At 41.2% G+C, this 23,643-nt stretch overlaps 1 protein-coding gene across 2 annotated transcripts in view; it reads right to left on the bottom strand.

The window, feature by feature from the left end:
* LOC132882088 (protein MTSS 1-like) overlaps window positions 1-23,643 on the bottom strand; it is a 115,221-nt gene that overhangs the window by 38,790 nt on the left and 52,788 nt on the right. For both annotated transcript variants that reach the window (XM_060915320.1, XM_060915321.1), the window contains exons 4-7: window positions 19,598-19,682; window positions 19,290-19,381; window positions 18,992-19,066; window positions 2,306-2,463 (exon numbers count right to left, since the gene is read on the bottom strand). In XM_060915320.1, the coding sequence (XP_060771303.1) occupies window positions 2,306-2,463; window positions 18,992-19,066; window positions 19,290-19,381; window positions 19,598-19,682 (410 nt within the window). The remainder of the gene's footprint in view (window positions 1-2,305; window positions 2,464-18,991; window positions 19,067-19,289; window positions 19,382-19,597; window positions 19,683-23,643) is intronic.

Raw genomic sequence — 23,643 nt, 5'->3', positions numbered from 1 at the left:
TTAAGATAGCCATGTCACAATTATTCAACCCCTATATAATATTGTTGTTTTTAAAGCTTTCTGACAGTTTTTATGGCCTAAAGTGGACTTGAAACATAATTGAGCCTTTGGGAACTCTATAATGAATCCAGGGACGCATGTCGGCCGAAACGAATCAGAGATAATCGCAAAAGAAGCATTTTTTTTTCGAAATTTGTGATTTTCATTTTTTTCCATCATGTGCAAGTTGAGATCTTGAAGAATGCAATCAGTATTTCAGATAATAGATTGTTTTGTTGGAAAAGCATACATTTTTTGTTGCAAATTGTCTCGTTTTTGTCAGGACTGTAGCCTGCTGGGGGGTGTGGGTAAATTACCATATGGGCCATTCACATGATTTAAGTCTTTTTTTTTTTTCGCGAATCAGCTGTATGATACGAGCTGAGCTCGTGGCTACTTAAGCTGCATACAGGCGTGTGATTTCACTATGGAATGAGCAAGCTAAACAGAGCGCAGAGGAGCTGAAACACCGCGAAGCAAACAGACACACGGTATTTACATCAGAGATAACCATTTCTAGCAAAAAACCCCGCAACCTCGTTTTCCAGATTGAATGGAATACTTGAATGATCGGATGATACACGGACCGTTCTAGGATTACATTCCATCGGAGGCATTGGTGTGTGCAAGGCGCCGTTTCTCTTTCTGATGGGGTGAGTTTATTAATCTAAGGCTGTGTGGTTATTTTTGCATGTAACGGAGAGTGTTGTGGTTTGGTTAAGCCTAGGTCACAACCGGACGTACGATTTTTTGGCTGTGTGATTTTTGGCGTTTCCCCAAATCGCTGCGGTTTTTTTTGTTCATGGAGAAAGACGCGCGTTGGCCGCAAGTTTGTCTTGCAACCTGAAAAAAATGCAAGCGCCCGTAGGGTTTGTTTGACATGACAAAGAACCTCTGCGGCAGGTCTGCGGCTCGAAAATCAGCACGTCACACGCGCGCTCTCGTGTGTTTCACGCGCGCCCTCCGTGCGTTTCTTGCATGTAGACCGGCCGTAGGAGCGCGTACGGCCGGTTGTGACCGAGGCTTTGCATGAAACTAGCATTGTCAGGGATGAGAATGAGAAACTGTATTTTCAGCTGAAAATTTAAATCGGGGGTCTGGGGGCCATCGGCCCCCAGCCAGGTCCAGGGCGGAGCCTGGTCGGGGGTCCAGGGGGCCCCGGAAGCTAATGAGTTTTATACATTTTAGACCACTAGAAATGGTCTGAGATTGCTCAGTTGAATAATATCTTCAGTCCAAAGAAGCTTGAGTTTTGGACACTAATAAACAAAAATAGTCTCAATAATGCTCAGCTAAAAAGAATTTTTAACTTCATGCTAGAATGAAAGGAATGATGAATATAAATTAAACACAAAGACAGAATATTTGACATAATCCTGTAAATGTTTCAGTTACTTTATTAAAGAATGCAGTTACCTCTTTTGCAGTGAACTTGTCTCAACAGAAACACAATTTCCCTGTTGAACAGTTCTCTCAGCTCCCTTTCTTCCCTTCTGAAGCATGTTCAATCAAAGCAATGCACCCGCGAGAGCCATAATTAATAATGTCATTGCAGTAGATACATTGGGCTTTGCCGGGAGCGTCACATTTTCCAATGAAATCGGACAATTTCTCAACTACGTCTTCAGTGGTTTTGCCGATTTTTATCTTCAAAGTTACAGTTCTCTCTAACCAGTCCCAACGGAATTTATTCTTCACGTCTTTATCTATCACCTGAATAAGCGATTCGTTTTCTTTTGTGATAATTTTCACCATTTTGAAGCTCTTATTCGCTGTTACATCCTCAATCTCCGGCCTCGTGGAGTACCATGTTGAATGAGTAAGAAAGCGAAATGCGAAGAACCAATCAGAACGAAGCTTACATGTGACATTTTGGCCTTTCCTATCTATGCTCGTTTACCATTGGTCAAATCGCGATATTTCTCTCTCAACGGCCAATCAAATACAGTGTACGTTCTGAACTGCCGATGTAAACAGAGCCTTGTTCCCGATGGTTGACCGGGTCAACACATACCGAACCCCCCCTAAATATTTTCTCCTCGGATTTAGACGATTCACAAAAATGACCCCTGGGTTGATAAAATCCGCGGAATTCCGCGGATCCGCGGAAAATTCCCATCCCTGAACAGTACAAATCACACAAGTTTGTGAAGTACGTACGTCACTTTAGGATGGAGTGGGAATATTAACGAGCAGAGTTAGAAATACAGGATATTAAAAAAGAGGCGTGGCCGAGAGATCATGGTTAGAGGTGGAGATGACTCACGATGGCAGGTCTGAGCATGGAGACGAAGGTGCAGAATCGTGCTCTTTCCTCAATCAGAGCTTTCCTCACGGCCTGTCTTTCCGTCTCCTGCAGCGATGCGTACTTATCGCTCACCCCCTGAAGAGCGCTGTCCACTTGCGGCTGGAGATCCCCACGCCCTGCAACACACACATACAATCAGTTGTTTAGACTACTGTAATACAACCCCGATTCCAAAAAAGTTGGGACAGGGGCAATAAGAGGCTGGAAAAGTTAAAAAAAAAAAAAAAAAGGAACAGCTGGAGGACCAAATTGCAACTCATTAGGTCAATTGGCAATAGGTCATTAACATGACTGGGTATAAAAAGAGCATCTTGGAGTGGCAGCGGCTCTCAGAAGTAAAGATGGGAAGAGGATCACCAATCCCCCTAATTCTGCGCCGACAAATAGTGGAGCAATATCAGAAAGGAGTTCGACAGTGTAAAATTGCAAAGAGATACGGACGGACGGACAGAGGTAAACCAGTATATCCCCCGCTCCAAAGGGGAGAGAAAGAAGAAATAAAGAGAAAGACAGACAGGCAGAAAGAAAGATAGATAGATGGAGAGAGAGAAAGGCAGAAAGAAAGATAGATAGATGGAGAGAGAGAAAGGCAGAAAGAGATAGATAGATAGATAGATAGATAGATAGATAGATAGATAGATAGATAGATAGATAGATAGATAGATAGAGAAAGGCAGAAATAAAGAGAGAAAGGTAGACAGAAAGATAGACAGCAAGAGAAAGGCAGAAAGAAAGAGATAGATAGATAGATAGATAGATAGATAGATAGATAGATAGATAGATAGATAGATAGATAGATAGATAAAGGCAGAAATAAAGAGAGAAAGGCTGACAGACAAAGATAGACAGCAAGAGAAAGGCAGAAAGAAAGAGACAGACAGACAGATAGACAGATAGAGGCAGAAAGAAAGACACAGAGACAGACAGACAGATACAGACAGACAGACAGACAGATAGATACAGACAGACAGACAGACAGATAGATAAAGGCAGAAATAAAGAGAGAAAGGCAGACAGACAAAGATAGACAGCAAGAGAAAGGCAGAAAGAGAGAGACAAACAGAAAGAAAGATAGAAAGAAAGAAAGACCGATAGATAGAGAAAGGCAGAAAGAAAGAGAGAAAGATAGACAGCGAGAGAAAGGCAGAAAGAGAGACAGACAGAAATAAAGACAGATAGATAGATAATTTTTATAATTATAAAAATTCCAAAACAGAACATTGTCTGGTGCTATTTAATCAACCTATATAGCGACTAATCTGTTTTGTTAAACAGGGTTTCACTGAATTGATGGATGAAACGAATGATGCAGCATTCTTTAATTACTGTGTAAAAATCATTAGCAATTTGTGTTGCTGGAAGAGGAATAAAACACTTCGGGACATGCGTTTAGAGTAAAAGAATCCACTTTGGACAGGGTTATGGACTATTTCCATAGAACAGCACATCCTGGCGTGTTTTTACCTCATGCTTTTGTTACGCTGCTCTAGAACACTACATATCACATTTACAGTGTGTGTGTGTGTGTGTACACGTGTGTGTGTGTACGTGTACGTGTGTGTGTGTGTACGTGTGGTTTAAAAAAAGGGGGGGGGGCACCCTTTCTGTTTTTTTTTTAAATTCAGATCTCCGAACAGATGCAGCCAAACTAGATCGTTTGTGTCACTAAGGTCACACCTGATTGTGTTCTCAGGCACATGGTGTTACTTATGTGGGTGGTTGTGCTAAAAGAGAAGCCTCCTGTTTATGCAACACACACACACACACACACGTCCCCGATCTGGAGAATAAACGATGTGATATACTACACTGGAATGCGGCTGCGTTCCAACTCCACGATACAAACATGCAATTTAGGTGTTAAGTTTGAGATCAGAGCCGGGATCATTGTTTAAGAAAATGAAAGATGAGAATCTTGCTTCTTGCTTAAAATTCCCCTCTCAGACAGGGTTTCACACACTGATTACTGAGAGAAACTATTTGTGAACGTGTACATGAAATGTGCAAACAGATTTCTTTTTTTTCTTTTTGCCAACTTTATTGGACTGTTACAAAATAAACATAAAAACAAAGAAATAAACATAAAAAAAAAAACATAATAAAGTAAGTCAGCCCAAAGGGGAGAACGCGAACGGCCGACCTATGCAAGGCGTTTCCCCGAAGGTATAAAAGAGAAAAATCATACGATTAAAATTAGACTAAATTGATCTGTGGCAACCACAGTCACGGTACACAGACCAAGTACATGAAAAGTCCATATTATAGGTGGAGGTCAGTAATTCAAAGTACAGCTCGAACAGGGATGATTTGAAAACAGGGAGGCTACGGAATTTATCTGGGGAAAAATATTTACATACGTAGTTCCGTGGTTTAACAATCCTACTGAAGAATGAGGCCTGATAAGTTGAAGTTCTGCAGTGAGTAGGTTTTAAAATTAATTTCGGGTTTTGGGCCCTAGACCGGTCATGAGTTACAAAAGACACGTGGAGGTTTATGTTCAAATCTGTTTGGCCTTTAATGCATTTATATACAAAGACTAATGGCGTATTCACACCTACGTTGTTTGGTCCGGACCAAACGAACCAAATATCCCTTGGTCCGGACCTTTTGGGTTGGTCTGAATACAAACCACCGAACTCTGGTCCGGACCAAACAAGCGGACCGAGACCGAGCTGCAAGGTCGGACTCGGTCCAGACCAAAGGAACCCTGGTGCGGACCTTTTGGAGGTGTGAAAGCAGACCGGACCTAATCCGACAATTTTGCTTTTTTGTACCTCGGGAGCTTCCGTCGTTTGTCGAGCATTATGGGAAACAGAGTCTTGACACTCCACCGCAAAGTGCAAACACTGTTTCGGTTGTCAAGGGAACCTTACAACAGTCGTTCAGTCATTCAGACCAGTGGTAGGCTAGACTACAGAGTACAAAAAATGAGTAGGGGGCAAACGTGGGCCGAGGAAGAAACGCGTCCCCTTGTGGATATCTGGGCAGATGTCCACATATCTGAGCTTTTGGAGAGAACACGCAAAAATGCCGACGTGTTTGCTGTATTCAGTGAGAAAATGAAGGAGAAGGGGTTCACGCGCTCCCCAGAACAACGTCGGCTAAAAGTGAAGAAACTCCGTCAGACCTACATTAAAATCAGGGACATTCTTTCAAAAAGTAGCGGTACTAGCGACGCAAAAAAGAAATTCATCTATTGCGTGAAGAGCCACAACATGATGTGCGCTCATCAGCGCTAGCCGCCTTGCCCTTTGTCATAGTCGTTGATAAATTACTTGTACAACAGCATAGTAATCGCACAATTGTGAAAACAGTAAAAACTGGAAAAAACATATAGCTTTGATGACATTAAAAAGAATAACAGCACGGAAAGCCTCCATGACTACTTTTGAACTTAACGCTTTGTGCGCGTGTCGTCTCTGACCAATAGCTGAACGACCTCAGGGCGCGTGGCTTTGTTGACAGATTTTGGTCCGCTTACTAAAATGTACAGCGTGAAAGCGAACCGCACCAAAATGAAAAAATAAAAAAAACATTTGGTTCGGACCAAAGCAAGTGAACTATCGAACTATCCTGGTCTGAATACACCCTTAGTTTCTCGGTCGTTAGCGTGTGCTACTTGCTCTCGATAGCACTGGCTTGACCACTTTATTAGCATTTGCTAACACTACTGATGAACGCCACACCGGCTGGAAGGTGACTTCACTGCTGCACTGATGGCACCAACTCACAGTTAAGCTCACGTTGGCCTTCAAGAAGGCTGAGGGTGATTAAATTTTTGGTCCCTCCCACTATAAATCAAAATCTGATTGGTTAATTCATCTGTCACTTCCTACATGAACATACACTGCCATGGCCTTCTGTCCCAGCAATGACAGATTTTGGTCCGCTTACTAAAATGTACAGTGTGAAAGTGAACCGCACCAAAATGAAAAAATAAAAAAAAACATTTGGTTCGGACCAAAGCAAGTGAACTATCGAACTATCCTGGTCTGAATACACCCTAAGTCTCTAATCTCCCTATCATAAGTCAGAGGAAGCAAGTGCAGGCTTCTGTCTGAGTAAGTAGCATCCCCAATACGCTGTTGTAGTACCCAGCGCGTTGCACGTCGTTGGACTCTCTCTAACAGGCTTCTAAGGTGGTGTTTACATTAGACCGTATCCGTATCGTTTTCGTTGCGGATGCACTGTCCGTGCACATTAAAACGCCGGGAAACGACTCCACAGGCGGAACAGTTTGAATCCGCCAGGGCCCACGTATTCAACCCAGAACGTATCTGATCCGGTGCTGTGTAAACATTGAGGAACGAGGATACGCAGTGCTGAGCTCTAGCTGACGTCGTCATTGGACAACGTCACTGTGACATCCACCTTCCTGATTCGCTGGCGTTGGTCATGCCATGTTGGTCATGTGAATAAGCAATACAGGAAGTGTGTTGAGGAAGTCATTAAGTGAATGAGCAATACAGGAAGTGTGTTGGTTACCGTAGCACTAAATAGTCTTGTTGTAATCGCAAAAAACGGCCGTTCTGCGAGGTGAAGAGTGTACCGAACACTGTTAGATCCTTCTAGCATAAACACGAAGGCCATACACGGTGTAAAAAAGGCGTCATTGTAGTACCAGTACCGCCGATAACAGACTGGCATACTTCATTTTTTGCAACGACATCCTTCCACTTGCAAGTGGTGAGTGACTTGCGCATGCCCGATATGCACTGGGATCATGTGACGTGCCGTCTAATTAGTCATGTGATTAGCGTATCCGTGTATTGGCGTTGCTGTGTGCACGGGGAACGGTTTTGTTGCGGGCACAGAAATTTTGCGTGTGTACGCGAATTTTAAAAACGTTAATCTGATGATCCGCTGATTCGAAATAATGTAAACAGGGCCTAAGGTTGACGCTAGCAGGGGACCATACTTCGGACGCGTAACAGAGCTGTGACTTGACGAGCGACAAATATAAAGTCCTCCTCGCTTGAATTTCCGTCAGCAAGGGACAGGATCTTTTTAGAAAGCCAAGCATCCGGTTAGCCTTGTTGACTATTGAACAGACCGTATGCTATTTCTAACACTCGGGTCTAAATGTATGTACGACAGGACAGGACTTAGTTTAGTTTTACAGATAATATCGCTGTCATGTTACACGTGAATAATTAATTTCCAGAATGATGCTGGAAATAAATAAAGGCGAATCTGAAACACTCCAGTGTAGGATGACGATAATGCCGCGTTCTGAGTTTTTGTGATGAAATGTAGCTATTTGCTCATACCAGGCTTGTAGTACTCGAGTCTGACTTGGACTTGAGCACTGATGACTCGGACTTGGACTCGTGCATTAACTGCATTCGGACTCGTAAATTGGAGACGAGGACTCGGATTTTTTCTTTTCTTTTTTTTTTTTGTAACATGCCATAATAATTTGCCAAAAGGTATTAATTTAATTTTTATACTAATTTCGTGCAAGAATGTCACACCTGCACGCCTTGGCACGTGCATCAGACAGACTCTCGAGCGCGCTCCGGACAGCGCGCACGCCAAGCGGACTCTCACGTGCTGTAAATTATTCGCACCTACACAGGATTAAGGTGCAATCAGCGTGCCGATATAAAAACTGCGAAAACACATTTCCTTTGCGAAGTATTGAGTCGCATTGCTGACACATTACCGAGCCTTATTTCCTTGATTGGTTTCCTGATTTCCTGTTTCTCGTCTTTTATAGCCTGTTTGTGTCTCGCTTGACCTATTGCAGGTTTCACCGCTTTACAATTTTGCCTGCCGTTCTGGATTGTTGACCTGTCTTCGCTTGGATTAATAAACACACCTTCTGCACTTACATCCGTCTCCCAACCATCTCTGACATGGGGCTGACACATAACCATTCACACCTACGGTCAATTTAGAGTCACCAGTTAACCTAACCTGCATGTCTTTGGACTGTGGGGGAAACCGGAGCACCCGGAGGAAACCCACGCAGACACAGGGAGAACACGCAAACTCCGCACAGAAAGGCCCTCGCCGGCCACGGGCCTCGAACCCGGACCTTCTTGCTGTGAGACGACAGCACTAACCACTACACCACCGTGCCACCCCGAGTATCAACTGATTATAAAAATGTTAAAAGAACTGTTCATAGTTTTGGTATTTATTGACTACGGTACCATACAGTACAGAACACGTCTTCCTACAGAGATCAGCACATTAAAGTACATATTCTGGACCAATTTCGTTTTTTTTTTTATATGAAAGTATGTCCCTTTACACACTCATCCAGAAGAGTAATTTTGCCCAAGGCCAGCAGAAAAAAAATAAAATAACAAAACGCGTCTGGAAAAATCCCAAGGGAGTCTGGAGCCAGATTCGTGACGTTACCTGTGGAAGCCCCAGCAGGCTGCGCGAGCTTTGCACGGTTTCAGTGCACAGCCTGTGTAGACCAAGCGCTCCCATTTCTCTCTCATTGTCCGGTCTTTTGGGAAACGATGAGTACTAATCCCATCAAGATTGGTGTTGCTACACCCTCCTACGATACATCTGTTAACCATTTTAATAATTACGCGATAACGTTGAAGAAATTTGCAGAAAACCACCAGGTCGTTTTCTCATAAACAAACCAGCGCTGACGTAGGGTTCAGAAGGAGGCGTCCTGCACGCGACGTCACGAAAATCAATGTTTGCTGGGAAATCCAAATGCCAATTTTTTTCAGAGGCGGACCAATTCGCCTCAAATGGCTTGATTTCAACTGAATTTTTCTGGTCTTGCGCAAGGTAAAAAAAATTGCAGAGAACGCAGAATGTTACAGATATTTGACCAAAGTTTAATATAAAATAGGAGAATTACATTGATCTTGCTCCTGAATTTATGCACTTTAACGCTGCTGTAGAAACACCAGGTGAGTGAAAAACTGTGATTCTTAGTCATTTCTCATGAATCTTTTTTTTTTCTTCATGAACAAATGTATAAATGGCCTACAAATAAAAACACACCGAAGATAGAAAATAATCTATTTACTTACAACCGGGAACAGAAAGCTAAGGTGCGTCAATCCACCGGACGGTACTGCATGTATTTACTAGTTCAACGAAAGGAACGCGATTAACAAAGTTTATCAAAAAGCAGGTAGAGTTATGATCATTCTGCTTTAATGATTTATAATTTTTCAATAAAACTCACATTTTAACTGTCACAGTAAAAAAAAAAAAACTATCCAAAGCCCCAGTATGGTGTGTGGTGTTCTAACCAATTACCTGATCTGCAGTTTTAAGAGTTAGACTCACCCAAATTCAAAGCTTCTGGAGGAAATAAAGTTACATCCTGATTAATTCACGAAAACCTGAATTATAAATTAATTTAAAGAAAACCAGTTGGACATGATCAGGGGGACAGACTCATGCTGTGAATGTAAACAAAAATTCTCTGTTTACATCATAGTTTTACACGTATTTTTATTGAAGTTATCAGTTTTTAAATAAGTCTGCTTCATTGTGTAGCTACAGTAGCCGCGAGAGGCCCTTCATATAATCCTTTTTTTATTCACCTTGTTATCCCGAGATAACGTCATAATTAATTCAGGATCTCGAGAAAACAACACAACTAATTCGAGATCTCGAGAAAACAAAACCGTTATTCCGAGATAACGACATAATTAATTCAGGATGCCGAGAAAACACAACTAATTCGACATCTCGAGAAAACAAAACCATTATTCCGAGATAATGACATAATTAATTCAGGATCTCGAGAAAACAACACAACTAATTCGAGATCTCGAGAAAACAAAACCGTTATCCCGAGATAATGGCATAATTAATTCAGGATCTCGAGAAAACAACACAACTAATTCGAGATCTCGAGAAAACAAAACCATTATTCCGAGATAACGACATAATTAATTCAGGATCTCGAGAAAACAACACAACTAATTTGAGATCTCGAGAAAACAAAACCGTTATCCCGAGATAACGGCATAATTAATTCAGGATCTCGAGAAAACAACAGAACTAATTCGAGATCTCGAGAAAACAAAACCGTTATTCCGAGATAACGACATAATTAATTCAGGATGCCGAGAAAACACAACTAATTCGAGATCTCGAGAAAACAAAACCGTTATTCCGAGATAACGACATAATTAATTCAGGATGCCGAGAAAACACAACTAATTCGAGATCTCGAGAAAACAAAACTGTTATTCCGAGATAACGACATAATTAATTCAGGATGCCGAGAAAACACAACTAATTCGAGATCTCGAGAAAACAAAACTGTTATTCCAAGATCTCGAGAAAACAAAATCGTTATTTCGAGATATCGAGAAAACAACACAACTAATTCGAGATCTTGAGAAAACAAAACCGTTATTCCGAGATAACGATATAATTAATTCAGGATCTCGAGAAAACACCACAACTAATTCGAGATCTCGAGAAAACAAAGCCGATATTCCGAGATAACGGCATAATTAATTCAGGATCTCGAGAAAACAACACAACTAATTCAAGATCTCGAGAAAACAAAACCGTTATTAAGAGATAACGACATAATTAATTCAGGATGCCGAGAAAACAAACACAACTAATTTGAGATCTCGAGAAAACAACACAACTAATTCGAGATCTCGAGAAAACAAAACCGTTATTCCGAGATAACGACAATTCAGGATGCCGAGAAAACAACACAACTAATTCGAGATCTCGAGAAAACACCACAAATAATTCGAGATCTCGAGAAAACAAAACCGTTATTTCAAGATAACAACACAACTAATTCAGGATCTCGAGAAAACACCACAACTAATTCGAGATCTCGAGAAAACAAAACCGTTATTCCGAGCTAACTATATAATTAATTCAGGATCTCGAGAAAACAACACAACTAATTCGAGATCTCGAGAAAACAAAGCCGATATTCCGAGATAACGGCATAATTAATTCGGGATCTCGAGAAAACAACACAACTAATTCAAGATCTCGAGAAAACAAAACTGTTATTCCGAGATAACAACATAATTAATTCAGGATGCTGAGAAAACAACACAACTAATTCGAGATCTCAAGAAAACAACACAACTAATTCGAGATCTCGAGAAAACAAAACCGTTATTCCGAGATAACGACATAATTAATTCAGGATGCCGAGAAAACAACACAACTAATTCGAGATCTCGAGAAAACAACACAACTAATTCGAGATCTCGAAAAAACAAAACCGTTATTTCGAGATCTCGAGAAAACAAAACCGTTATTCCGAGATAACGACATAATTAATTCAGGATGCCGAGAAAACAAACACAACTAATTTGAGATCTCGAGAAAACAACACAACTAATTCGAGATCTCGAGAAAACAAAACCGTTATTCCGAGATAACGACATAATTCAGGATGCCGAGAAAACAACACAACTAATTCGAGATCTTGAGAAAACAACACAACTAATTCGAGATCTCGAAAAAACAAAACCGTTATTTCGAGATCTCGAGAAAACAAAACCGTTATTCCGAGATAACGACATAATTAATTCAGGATGCCGAGAAAACACAACTAATTCGAGATCTCGAGAAAACAAAACTGTTATTCCAAGATCTCGAGAAAACAAAATCGTTATTTCGAGATCTCGAGAAAACAACACAACTAATTCGAGATCTCGAGAAAACAAAACCGTTATTCCGAGATAACGATATAATTAATTCAGGATCTCGAGAAAACACCACAACTAATTCGAGATCTCGAGAAAACAAAGCCGATATTCCGAGATAACGGCATAATTAATTCAGGATCTCGAGAAAACAACACAACTAATTCAAGATCTCGAGAAAACAAAACTGTTATTCCGAGATAACAACATAATTAATTCAGGATGCCGAGAAAACAACACAACTAATTCGAGATCTCGAGAAAACACAACTAATTCGAGATCTCGAGAAAACAAAACCGTTATTCCGAGATAACGACATAATTAATTCAGGATGCCGAGAAAACAAACACAACTAATTTGAGATCTCGAGAAAACAACACAACTAATTCGAGATCTCGAGAAAACAAAACCGTTATTCCGAGATAACGACAATTCAGGATGCCGAGAAAACAACACAACTAATTCGAGATCTCGAGAAAACACCACAAATAATTCGAGATCTCGAGAAAACAAAACCGTTATTTCAAGATAACGACATAATTAATTCAGGATCTCGAGAAAACACCACAACTAATTCGAGATCTCGAGAAAACAAAACCGTTATTCCGAGCTAACCATATAATTAATTCAGGATCTCGAGAAAACAACACAACTAATTCGAGATCTCGAGAAAACAAAGCCGATATTCCGAGATAACGGCATAATTAATTCAGGATCTCGAGAAAACAACACAACTAATTCAAGATCTCGAGAAAACAAAACTGTTATTCCGAGATAACAACATAATTAATTCAGGATGCTGAGAAAACAACACAACTAATTCGAGATCTCAAGAAAACAACACAACTAATTCGAGATCTCGAGAAAACAAAACCGTTATTCCGAGATAACGACATAATTAATTCAGGATGCCGAGAAAACAAACACAACTATTTGAGATCTCGAGAAAACAACACAACTAATTCGAGATCTCGAGAAAACAAAACCGTTATTCCGAGATAACGACATAATTCAGGATGCCGAGAAAACAACACAACTAATTCGAGATCTTGAGAAAACAACACAACTAATTCGAGATCTCGAAAAAACAAAACCGTTATTTCGAGATCTCGAGAAAACAAAACCGTTATTCCGAGATAACGACATAATTAATTCAGGATGCCGAGAAAACAAACAACTATTTGAGATCTCGAGAAAACAACACAACTAATTCGAGATCTCGAGAAAACAAAACCGTTATTCCGAGATAACGACATAATTAATTCAGGATCTCGAGAAAACAACACAACTAATTCAAGATCTCGAGAAAACAAAACCGTTATTCCGAGATAACGACATAATTAATTCAGGATGCCGAGAAAACAAACACAACTAATTTGAGATCTCGAGAAAACAACACAACTAATTCGAGATCTCGAGAAAACAACACAACTAATTCAAGATCTCGAGAAAACAAAACTGTTATTCCGAGATAACAACATAATTAATTCAGGATGCTGAGAAAACAACACAACTAATTCGAGATCTCAAGAAAACAAAACCGTTATTCCGAGATAACGACATAATTAATTCAGGATGCCGAGAAAACAACACAACTAATTCGAGATCTCGAGAAAACAACACAACTAATTCGAGATCTCGAAAAAACAAAACCGTTATTTCGAGATCTCGAGAAAACAAAACCGTTATTCCGAGATAACGACATAATTAATTCAGGATGCCGAGAAAACAAACACAACTAATTCGAGATCTCGAGAAAACAAAACCGTTATTCCGAGATAACGACATAATTCAGGATGCCGAGAAAACAACACAACTAATTCGAGATCTTGAGAAAACAACACAACTAATTCGAGATCTCGAAAAAACAAAACCGTTATTTCGAGATCTCGAGAAAACAAAACCGTTATTCCGAGATAACGACATAATTAATTCAGGATGCCGAGAAAACACAACTAATTCGAGATCTCGAGAAAACAAAACTGTTATTCCAAGATCTCGAGAAAACAAAATCGTTATTTCGAGATCTCGAGAAAACAACACAACTAATTCGAGATCTCGAGAAAACAAAACCGTTATTCCGAGATAACGATATAATTAATTCAGGATCTCAAGAAAACACCACAACTAATTCGAGATCTCGAGAAAACAAAGCCGATATTCCGAGATAACGGCATAATTAATTCAGGATCTCGAGAAAACAACACAACTAATTCAAGATCTCGAGAAAACAAAACTGTTATTCCGAGATAACAACATAATTAATTCAGGATGCCGAGAAAACAACACAACTAATTCGAGATCTCGAGAAAACACAACTAATTCGAGATCTCGAGAAAACAAAACCGTTATTCCGAGATAACGACAATTCAGGATGCCGAGAAAACAACACAACTAATTCGAGATCTCGAGAAAACAACACTACTAATTCGAGATCTCGAAAAAACAAAACCGTTATTCCGAGATAACGACATAATTAATTCAGGATGCCGAGAAAACAAACACAACTATTTGAGATCTCGAGAAAACAACACAACTAATTCGAGATCTCGAGAAAACAAAACCGTTATTCCGAGATAACGACATAATTCAGGATGCCGAGAAAACAACACAACTAATTCGAGATCTTGAGAAAACAACACAACTAATTCGAGATCTCGAAAAAACAAAACCGTTATTTCGAGATCTCGAGAAAACAAAACCGTTATTCCGAGATAACGACATAATTAATTCAGGATGCCGAGAAAACAAACACAACTAATTTGAGATCTCGAGAAAACAACACAACTAATTCGAGATCTCGAGAAAACAAAACCATTATTCCGAGATAACGACAATTCAGGATGCCGAGAAAACAACACAACTAATTCGAGATCTCGAGAAAACACCACAAATAATTCGAGATCTCGAGAAAACAAAACCGTTATTTCAAGATAACGACATAATTAATTCAGGATGCCGAGAAAACAACACAACTAATTCGAGATCTCGAGAAAACAAAACCATTATTCCGAGATAACGACAATTCAGGATGCCGAGAAAACAACACAACTAATTTGAGATCTCGAGAAAACAAAACCGTTATTCCGAGATAACGACATAATTCAGGATGCCGAGAAAACAACACAACTAATTCGAGATCTCGAGAAAACAAAACCGTTATTCCGAGATAACGACAATTCAGGATGCCGAGAAAACAACACAACTAATTCGAGATCTCGAGAAAACACCACAAATAATTCGAGATCTCGAGAAAACAAAACCGTTATTTCAAGATAACGACATAATTAATTCAGGATCTCGAGAAAACACCACAACTAATTCGAGATCTCGAGAAAACAAAACCGTTATTCCCAGCTAACCATATAATTAATTCAGGATCTCGAGAAAACACCACAACTAATTCAAGATCTCGAGAAAACAAAGCCGATATTCCGAGATAACGGCATAATTAATTCAGGATCTCGAGAAAACAACACAACTAATTCAAGATCTCGAGAAAACAAAACTGTTATTCCGAGATAACAACATAATTAATTCAGGATGCTGAGAAAACAACACAACTAATTCGAGATCTCAAGAAAACAACACAACTAATTCGAGATCTCGAGAAAACAAAACCGTTATTCCGAGATAACGACATAATTAATTCAGGATGCCGAGAAAACAACACAACTAATTCGAGATCTCGAGAAAACAACACTACTAATTCGAGATCTCGAAAAAACAAAACCGTTATTCCGAGATAACGACATAATTAATTCAGGATGCCGAGAAAACAAACACAACTATTTGAGATCTCGAGAAAACAACACAACTAATTCGAGATCTCGAGAAAACAAAACCGTTATTCCGAGTTAACGACATAATTCAGGATGCCGAGAAAACAACACAACTAATTCGAGATCTTGAGAAAACAACACAACTAATTCGAGATCTCGAAAAAACAAAACCGTTATTTCGAGATCTCGAGAAAACAAAACCGTTATTCCGAGATAACGACATAATTAATTCAGGATGCCGAGAAAACACCACAACTAATTCGAGATCTCGAGAAAACAACACAACTAATTCGAGATCTCGAGAAAACAACACAACTAATTCGAGATCTTGAGAAAACAAAACCGTTATTCCGAGATAACGACATAATTAATTCAGGATCTCGAGAAAACAACACAACTAATTCGAGATCTCGAGAAAGCAAAACCGTTATTCCGAGATCTCGAGAAAACAAAACCGTTATTTCATGATCTCGAGTAAACAGCTGAGACATGGTTCATTCAGGTGCGCCAAGAGACTTGTGATATGCTGATTTTGGGGCTATTTCTCATTCTGTATAGACGCAACTTTGGTCATTAGAATGTCTGGAATAATAGATCACCTAATAAGGCAATATTTTGATCAGGGGTTGACACAGGGAGAGATTGCATTAAGTCTTTTAATAAGCGATAATTTCAAAATTAGTCTGCGGCACCTCCGCAGAAGACTGGCCCCCCTCTCGCTCAAGGCATCGTAAAAAGCCATTTCTGCTCTGTTACATGTCTGCCAATTTCTAAGTCTTCGTTGTCTGACCCACAGGGGGCGCAGCTCTGCGAGAAATCTCAGCTGTTTTCTCAAGATCATGAAATAATTGGGTTTTTTTTTCGAGATCACGGAATAACGGTTTTGTTTTCTCGAGATCTCGAATTAGTTGTTGTTTTCTTTAGATCCTGAATTAATTATGTCGTTATCTCGGGATAACAAGGTGAATAAAAAAAAGATTATATGAAGGGCCTCTCGCAGCTTCCGTATGTAGCATATAAATGCCACAATGATGCTAAAAAGACACACAAGTGTGTTTCATCCGCTGGAACAGAGGCTCACCGACAGAAACTGGATCAGACATGAGACCTCGCGCTGCAAAATCTTTTTTACATCATCTGCAGAAAGCGTGTGTCGTGTGTTTGGCTGCGTGCTCTGAAATCTGTTTTAAATCATGCCACTCTCTCTCTCTCTGTGTTAATTTACCCAGCACCATGTAGATCATGTAAAAACAAGACGACAGAGTCATCTATATCCCCCGCCCTATATACCAACTACGGTATATACAGTGTCTTGCAAAAGTATTCATCCCCCGTGCTGTTTGTCCTGTTTTGTCGCATTACAAGCTGGAATTAAAATGGATTTTTGGAGGGTTAGCACCATTTGATTTACACAACATGCCTACAACTTTAAAGGTGCAAATTGTTGTTTTATTGTGACACAAACAATAAAATGAACAAACAGAAATCTGGAGTGTGCATAGGTATTCAACCCCCCCCAGGTATGTCTCTATTAGCTTAGCACTGGGAATTTTGCCCATTCCTGACTTAGTCGATAGCTGCGGTCCATCAAGCCCAAACCCTCATGCTACAGAAACCCCAGTTGTTTACCTAATTTGCTAGCCTGGGCCCGCCCATCCTAAGTGTGACGCAACACGAGGGGCTGTTGCGAACTTAGTCTGGCAAGGCAAGCTATCTCCAGCTCTTCCAAGCTCCGGAAAAATCGGGAACCAATCAACTTTGAGCATCTCCAACGACCCTGGGTAGAGGCGTGTTCAAGGCAGTGACATAGTAGAACTGCGACCGGAAGCCATAGATTATTTACAGAATCTATGCCGGAAGCGCTTCATTCACTAGAAACATTACGAACATGGAGCAGCGGCAAGCCTTTGACACAGCGGTAGATGCTGTATTGAAAGCATTCAACGGGAAGTTCTCATTGAAAACGGAGCAAAGAGCAGCCCTGGAGGTATTTATTGAAAGGAAGGGCGTTTTCGCCTTGCTCCCGACCGGCTTCGGTAAGAGTTTAATCTACCAGTTAGCCTCGCTGGCAGCCAAATCAATGGGGCTCAGCGAGAATCCCATCGTTGTGGTCATCTCGCCTTTGATCGCGCTATTATCGTCCTCTTCCTCTTCAGCTCCTACTTCCTGTTACTCAAGCAGTTTCCGTCGCGTCGCATACGTCAGAGGAAAGAGTGATGTGATTGGTTTAAGCTTCGTCACAGCCTTTTCTGGCTTCGACCAGTAGCAAACTGAGGCATTTCAGGGAGGCGGGTCAACCACGGGCTCTGGGAAACGGTTGGGCTTAATATCTTTGCCAGACCAAATGCTCGCAGAGCTTTGAAGTTGCGTTAGCCAGACTACTAATTTGCACATTTGTTTATTTATTTTATCTTATTTATAGCTTGTTTATTTAGGTCTTAACATCTTAGAATAGACTGTCTTTATTTAGCATTTATTTATTGAGCACCGGCGGCACGGTGGTGTAGTGGTTAGCGCTGTCGCCTCACAGCAAGAAGGTCCGGGTTCGAGCCCCGTGGCCGGCGAGGGCCTTTCTGTGTGGAGTTTGCATGTTCTCCCCGTGTCCGCGTGGGTTTCCTCCGGGTGCTCCGGTTTCCCCCACAGTCCAAAGACATGCAGGTTAGGTTAACTGGTGACTCTAAATTGACCGTAGGTGTGAATGTGAGTGTGAATGGTTGTCTGTGTCTATGTGTCAGCCCTGTGATGACCTGGCGACTTGTCCAGGGTGTACCCCGCCTTTCGCCCGTAGTCAGCTGGGATAGGCTCCAGCTTGCCTGCGACCCTGTAGAAGGATAAAGCGGCTAGAGATAATGAGATGAGATCTGCTCAACTCATCAAATACAACTAACATCAGTTCACAGTTGTGTGCGCACGCACGTGTGGATGAGAGAGAGAGAGAGAGAGAGAGAGAGAGAGAGAGCGCACATTTCAGTACTTTCTTCGAGATTAAATATTTAACTTCTGAAATAAGTTAATGAGCATGAATACTCATGCCTGAATATTGTCGCTCTTTCTGTATTATTTTCCACACTTTCACTTATAGCAAGAAAGTGGCTGGTAAAAACCACTGAGCGTCTGGGAGATTTTGGAATCCATCAGCCACAGTGGCAGGTGGATAAAAATTTCATTTCCAACCTGGTGTGTGTGTGTGTGTGTTTACGCGTGAACATCGGTCAGGCGTGGGAAGGACTGACCTTTCTTTGCCTTCTTTTGCAGTTTTAGTGTGTCTGAAGATTTCTTCTTGATCTCTTGCCGTGCTCGTTTGTATTCTGTCCAGATGGAGAGAGAAAAGAGAGGACAGACGGCAGTTCTGAGATACTTTGAAGAGTTGTCTCAAAGTCAGCACGAGAAGAAAAAACCAAAAAAAAAGGCTTTAAAGTGATGAGATGAATTTGTGATGAGTGAATAATCAGTGGCTGTGCAGTGCAGGCAAACAGACTGCAAAGAAACGCCTGCAGCTATGAGGCCTGTGTGTGTGTGTGTGTGCCGTACCTTTGGCATGGTCCTTATCCATAGTGTTGGCGACTCTCTTCCACTCCTCCATCTGCTCTTGTAGTGGGTTAATCAGTGAGTCCACAAACACCCTGAACACAACACACACACTTGGCACATGAATACACTCTTCACAAGAAACAAACACACTCACTCAATACCCACCCCATCCCACACGCACACATACACCAAAGCTAAAAAGTACGATTTAGTTTCTTTTCTAAAGGTCCAGTGGGAAACATCTGGAGAGCAGGTCCAGCAGTGCTACTGATAATACGTGTGTGTGTGTGAGATTGTGCAGAGCTCACATTGAAAACTGTCTGAGTTTGGCCTCGATGCTGCGGTGTCTCATACACATCCTGGTCAGAGCTGAACCGATGTCCCGGGTCGCACCTGCAACACACACACACACACAATGAGTCATTTATAAACACATGCCCTTGAACTACAGACAGAGATAATGAGCATTGAACAGAGTGTGTCGTTTACTTATTTACAGTTCAAACTGGCTGTGAAAACAGTGTGTGTGTGTGTGTGTGTGTGTGTGTGTGTGTGTGTGTGCGTACAGTGCTGTAATATGTCGCATGTAATGTGAGTTCACGGAACATGCAGGTTGAGCAAACTGCTGTGCATGACACACACACACAATCAACAAGGTATCATCGATACAGTGCGAGAATGTGAAATGCTGAAACAGTGAAACCTGTTTTAATGTGTTTAATGTGACTGCATTTGTGTGTGTGTGTGTGTGTGTGTGTGTGTGTGTGTGTGTGTGTGTGTGTGTGTGTGAGAGAGAGAACACACTGCAGATGGCTGTGCCAGATCAAGGTGTGTGAGACTTTCCTCTCCCTTCTGTTGTTCTCAGCATGAGAGAGAGAGAGAGAGAGAGAGAGAGTGCGCATGAACAAGAGAAAGCGAAAGAGAGAGCGCATGAGCAAGACAGAGAGAGGGGAAGAGAGAAAGAGAATGAGTGAGCGAGAGCATGAGTGAGAGAGAGAGGAAGAGAGAGAGAATGAGTGAGTGAGAGAGAGAAAAAGAGACAGACAAAAGGATAAGCGAGAGAGAGAGAAAGAGAAAGCATGACAGAGAGAAAGCGAGAGAGAAAGTGAAAGAGTATGAGAGAGAGAGAAAGGATGAGCGAGAGAGAGTGAGAGATAGAGAGCATGAGGGAGAGAAAGCATGAGCGAGTGAGAGAGAATGAGCAAGAGAGAGTGAGTGAGAGAGCAAGCGAGAGCGGGAGAGAGAAAGCATGACCGAGAGAAAGCGAGAGAAAGCATGAGAGAGAGTGCATGAGTGAGAGAGAGCAAGAGAGAGAATGAGTGAGTGAGAGAGAGCAAGCGAGAGAGACAAAAGGATAAGCGAGAGAGAGAGAAAGCATGACAGAGAAAGCGAGAGAAAGTATGAGAGTGAGAGAGAGAGAAAGGATGAGCAAGAGAGATAGAAAGCATGAGCAAGAGAGCATGAGTGAGTGAGAGAGAATGAGCAAGAGAGAGCGAAAGCATGAGAGAGTGAGTGAGAGAGCAAGCAAGAGAGAGGAAGGATGAGCAAGACAGAGAAAGCATGACCGAGAGAAAGCGAGAGCATGAGGGAGAGAAAGTGAGAGAAAGCATGAGAGAGAGAGAATCAGATGATTCTCAAGATGAAAAATCAGTGGCGCTTTGCAAGCGCAAAGCCGTAAAGGCAGGAAACTTCTTGTACGTCGCTCTGGATAAGAGCGTCTGCTGAATGCCTGTCATGCAATACGATGTAAAAAGGGGTTGGCAGCTGTCTTGTGCACAGTGTGCCAAGCAGAAAACTGACACTGAACGTGTTTGTTGTCAAGAACACAAACTTTTAGGTGATAAAACAAGCAGGTACACTCATTGAACTGTTTCACGGATTAAACCTGGTTTGGAAACGTATACTCGCAGACAAGCCTGCGTTGGAAACGGACCTTATATAGACCATGATGGCCTGCGTGTAGCATGGAGCACGACAGCATAGCAGCCTGATGTGAGAGGAGCAGCACCAGATGGACAAATCACAAATCGATAAGCAGCCAATTATATATAGAAACTCAGTGTGTGTGCACGCGTTTATGTATATGTGCGTCTCCATACTAGCTGTAAAGATCATCTATCTATAGACCCTTCCCACGTGACGTCATGACAAACGCGGCCGCCATTTTGGACATGAACTACCAGTAGTCTACCACAGCCAACAACGAGGAACGACGGCGAAGCATCGAAAGGAATATAGCCATCAAAGGAAGTTTTTACTTTCAGCAAGACTTCCATCATGCCATTATATTGTTGTGCACCTGGATGTAGTAACCATCAACACACAAGGCAAGATTTATCATTTTATCGGATCCCGACAGATGCTGACCGACGGAGAAGATGGATGGTCTCTAAAATATTGGCAAAATGATGTTTATTGACATAGCAGTCGTGTGTAACGGGAAGCATTTGCATATCCGAAGTGTTGTGTTTACATCAAAGATAAAATAAACCGATATGACAACGACTGCTGCTGCCAGGTTGGGGACACAAACTAGTAGAAAGGAAGTGTGCCAACAGTGCCAACACACTTCCTTTGTGGTCGATTCTGCTTTAAGGTAAGATGCATTTAATTATTCGTCTGCTGTGGGTTTTGGAATCGGTGGCCTGACCGATTCGTTCATGTTTGTGGTTTGTTGACGCGTGTTGAAATGGAAGATTGGTTGTTGACATGATTTCCAGTGATGCTTTGGTGCTGCTGTGGATCAGATGTGTTGAGTAGCCTGACTGTTTTTTTTTGTTCTTGCGTGTGGTATCATTGTTGACGCGAGGTTGTTTTTTGAACATGCCAATGAGGAAACGATTTCCCCTGATGAATTATGACTTCAGACGCGATGCGTGTGTGGAGTCCGCGTGATATGTGCGTAAGATAGGCTTCTCATGTGTTTGGAGATCCGCGCTCTGAGACAAGCGCAAGCACCCCCCCGGGAAAAAAAGGGACCCCCCGAAAATATCGGCATAGTTCGAACACTGGGTTGGAGAAAGTAATGGCAAATAGTGAGTGCACAAACCATAGAAGGTAAACTGTACACAGCGCCAGGGCAGTGTGATGGTATGTCTACTTTTAGATTGCGTTAGCTTATCAATGAACACACTCGTCACTCGACGAGTTTCACGTCTTTACGACGGATACTTAAATGTGTGTTAGGGATTATTGTTGCAGTCTAAGCAAGGCAAGGCAAGGCAAGGCAAGGCAAGTTTATTTATATAGCACATTTCATACACAATGGCAGTTCAATGTGCTTTACAGAAGCAAAAACAAAAACAGTAAACAATAGAGAAATAAAATTACATAAAATAATTTTATTATTAATCTAAAACAATTAATTAAAAGAATTAAAAGAATTAAAAGAATTAAAAGAAAATAAGAATTAAACAATAGTAGAAATAAAATAATAAAATGCCAAAAAGAAAAAAGGAGAAAAAGAAAAAGAAACCAGCGGAATAAAATAGAATAAAATTAAAGTAAATTTAAAACATACAGAGAAAGTAAAGATTATAAAAAATGTAAAAAATATTAATTATTTAACAGAAAGCCTCTGAGAACAGCTTGGTCTTTAACCTAGATTTGAAGCTGCCAACAGCAGGAGCATTTTTAATGTCCTCTGGCAGTTGGTTCCATAGCTGTACTGCATAGTAGCTAAAAGCTGCTTCACCACACTTTGTTTTAACAACTGGTTTTAATAGTAAATTTTTCTGTTTTGATCTGGTAGATCTGATTGGGTTAGGCCGCTGCAACATATCAGAGAGGTAATTGGGCCCTGTACCATTTAGAGATTTGTACACCAGCAGCAATACTTTAAAGTCAATTCTGTAGCTTACTGGAAGCCAGTGAAGGGACCTTAGAATTGGGGTAATGTGCTCTGTTCTTTTTGTTCGTGTAAGCAGTCATTGTAGCAGCTAGATGAGCGAGAACCGAAAGGGTCTGTGCCATAAACCGTTATTTCTTCATGTCCAAAATGGCAGTCACGTTTACGAAGGTCACGTGAGTGAAAAGGGTCTATAGGGGTGTTCACACGGCAACTTTTACTCCGGTGTAGCACCGGGGCTGCCCTGGTAGAGCGTTCACACGGTACAAAGTTATACCGGTGTAGCCCCTGAAAGCTGCTTAAACCGGTGCAAATCTAACCCTGCTCGGGAGGTGGTTTAAGAAATTTACTCCGGAGTAAATGCTAGTTTGCGGGGCAGCACCGATATAAAATGGGACGTCTGAACGCTAAAGGGGTAGTCTGGTTAACACCAGACCATATCACAAGTGAAATATGGTCTGGAATCCGCCTATTGAATTTCTCGTAGGGGAGGTGTGGTTTACGATT

This window comes from Neoarius graeffei, chromosome 2 (assembly GCF_027579695.1).
Source record: "Neoarius graeffei isolate fNeoGra1 chromosome 2, fNeoGra1.pri, whole genome shotgun sequence".
In the NCBI taxonomy this organism is placed as follows: Eukaryota; Metazoa; Chordata; class Actinopteri; order Siluriformes; family Ariidae; genus Neoarius; species Neoarius graeffei.
Note: the sequence above shows the minus strand (reverse complement) of the source record. Positions and strands in the feature narration are given on the sequence as shown.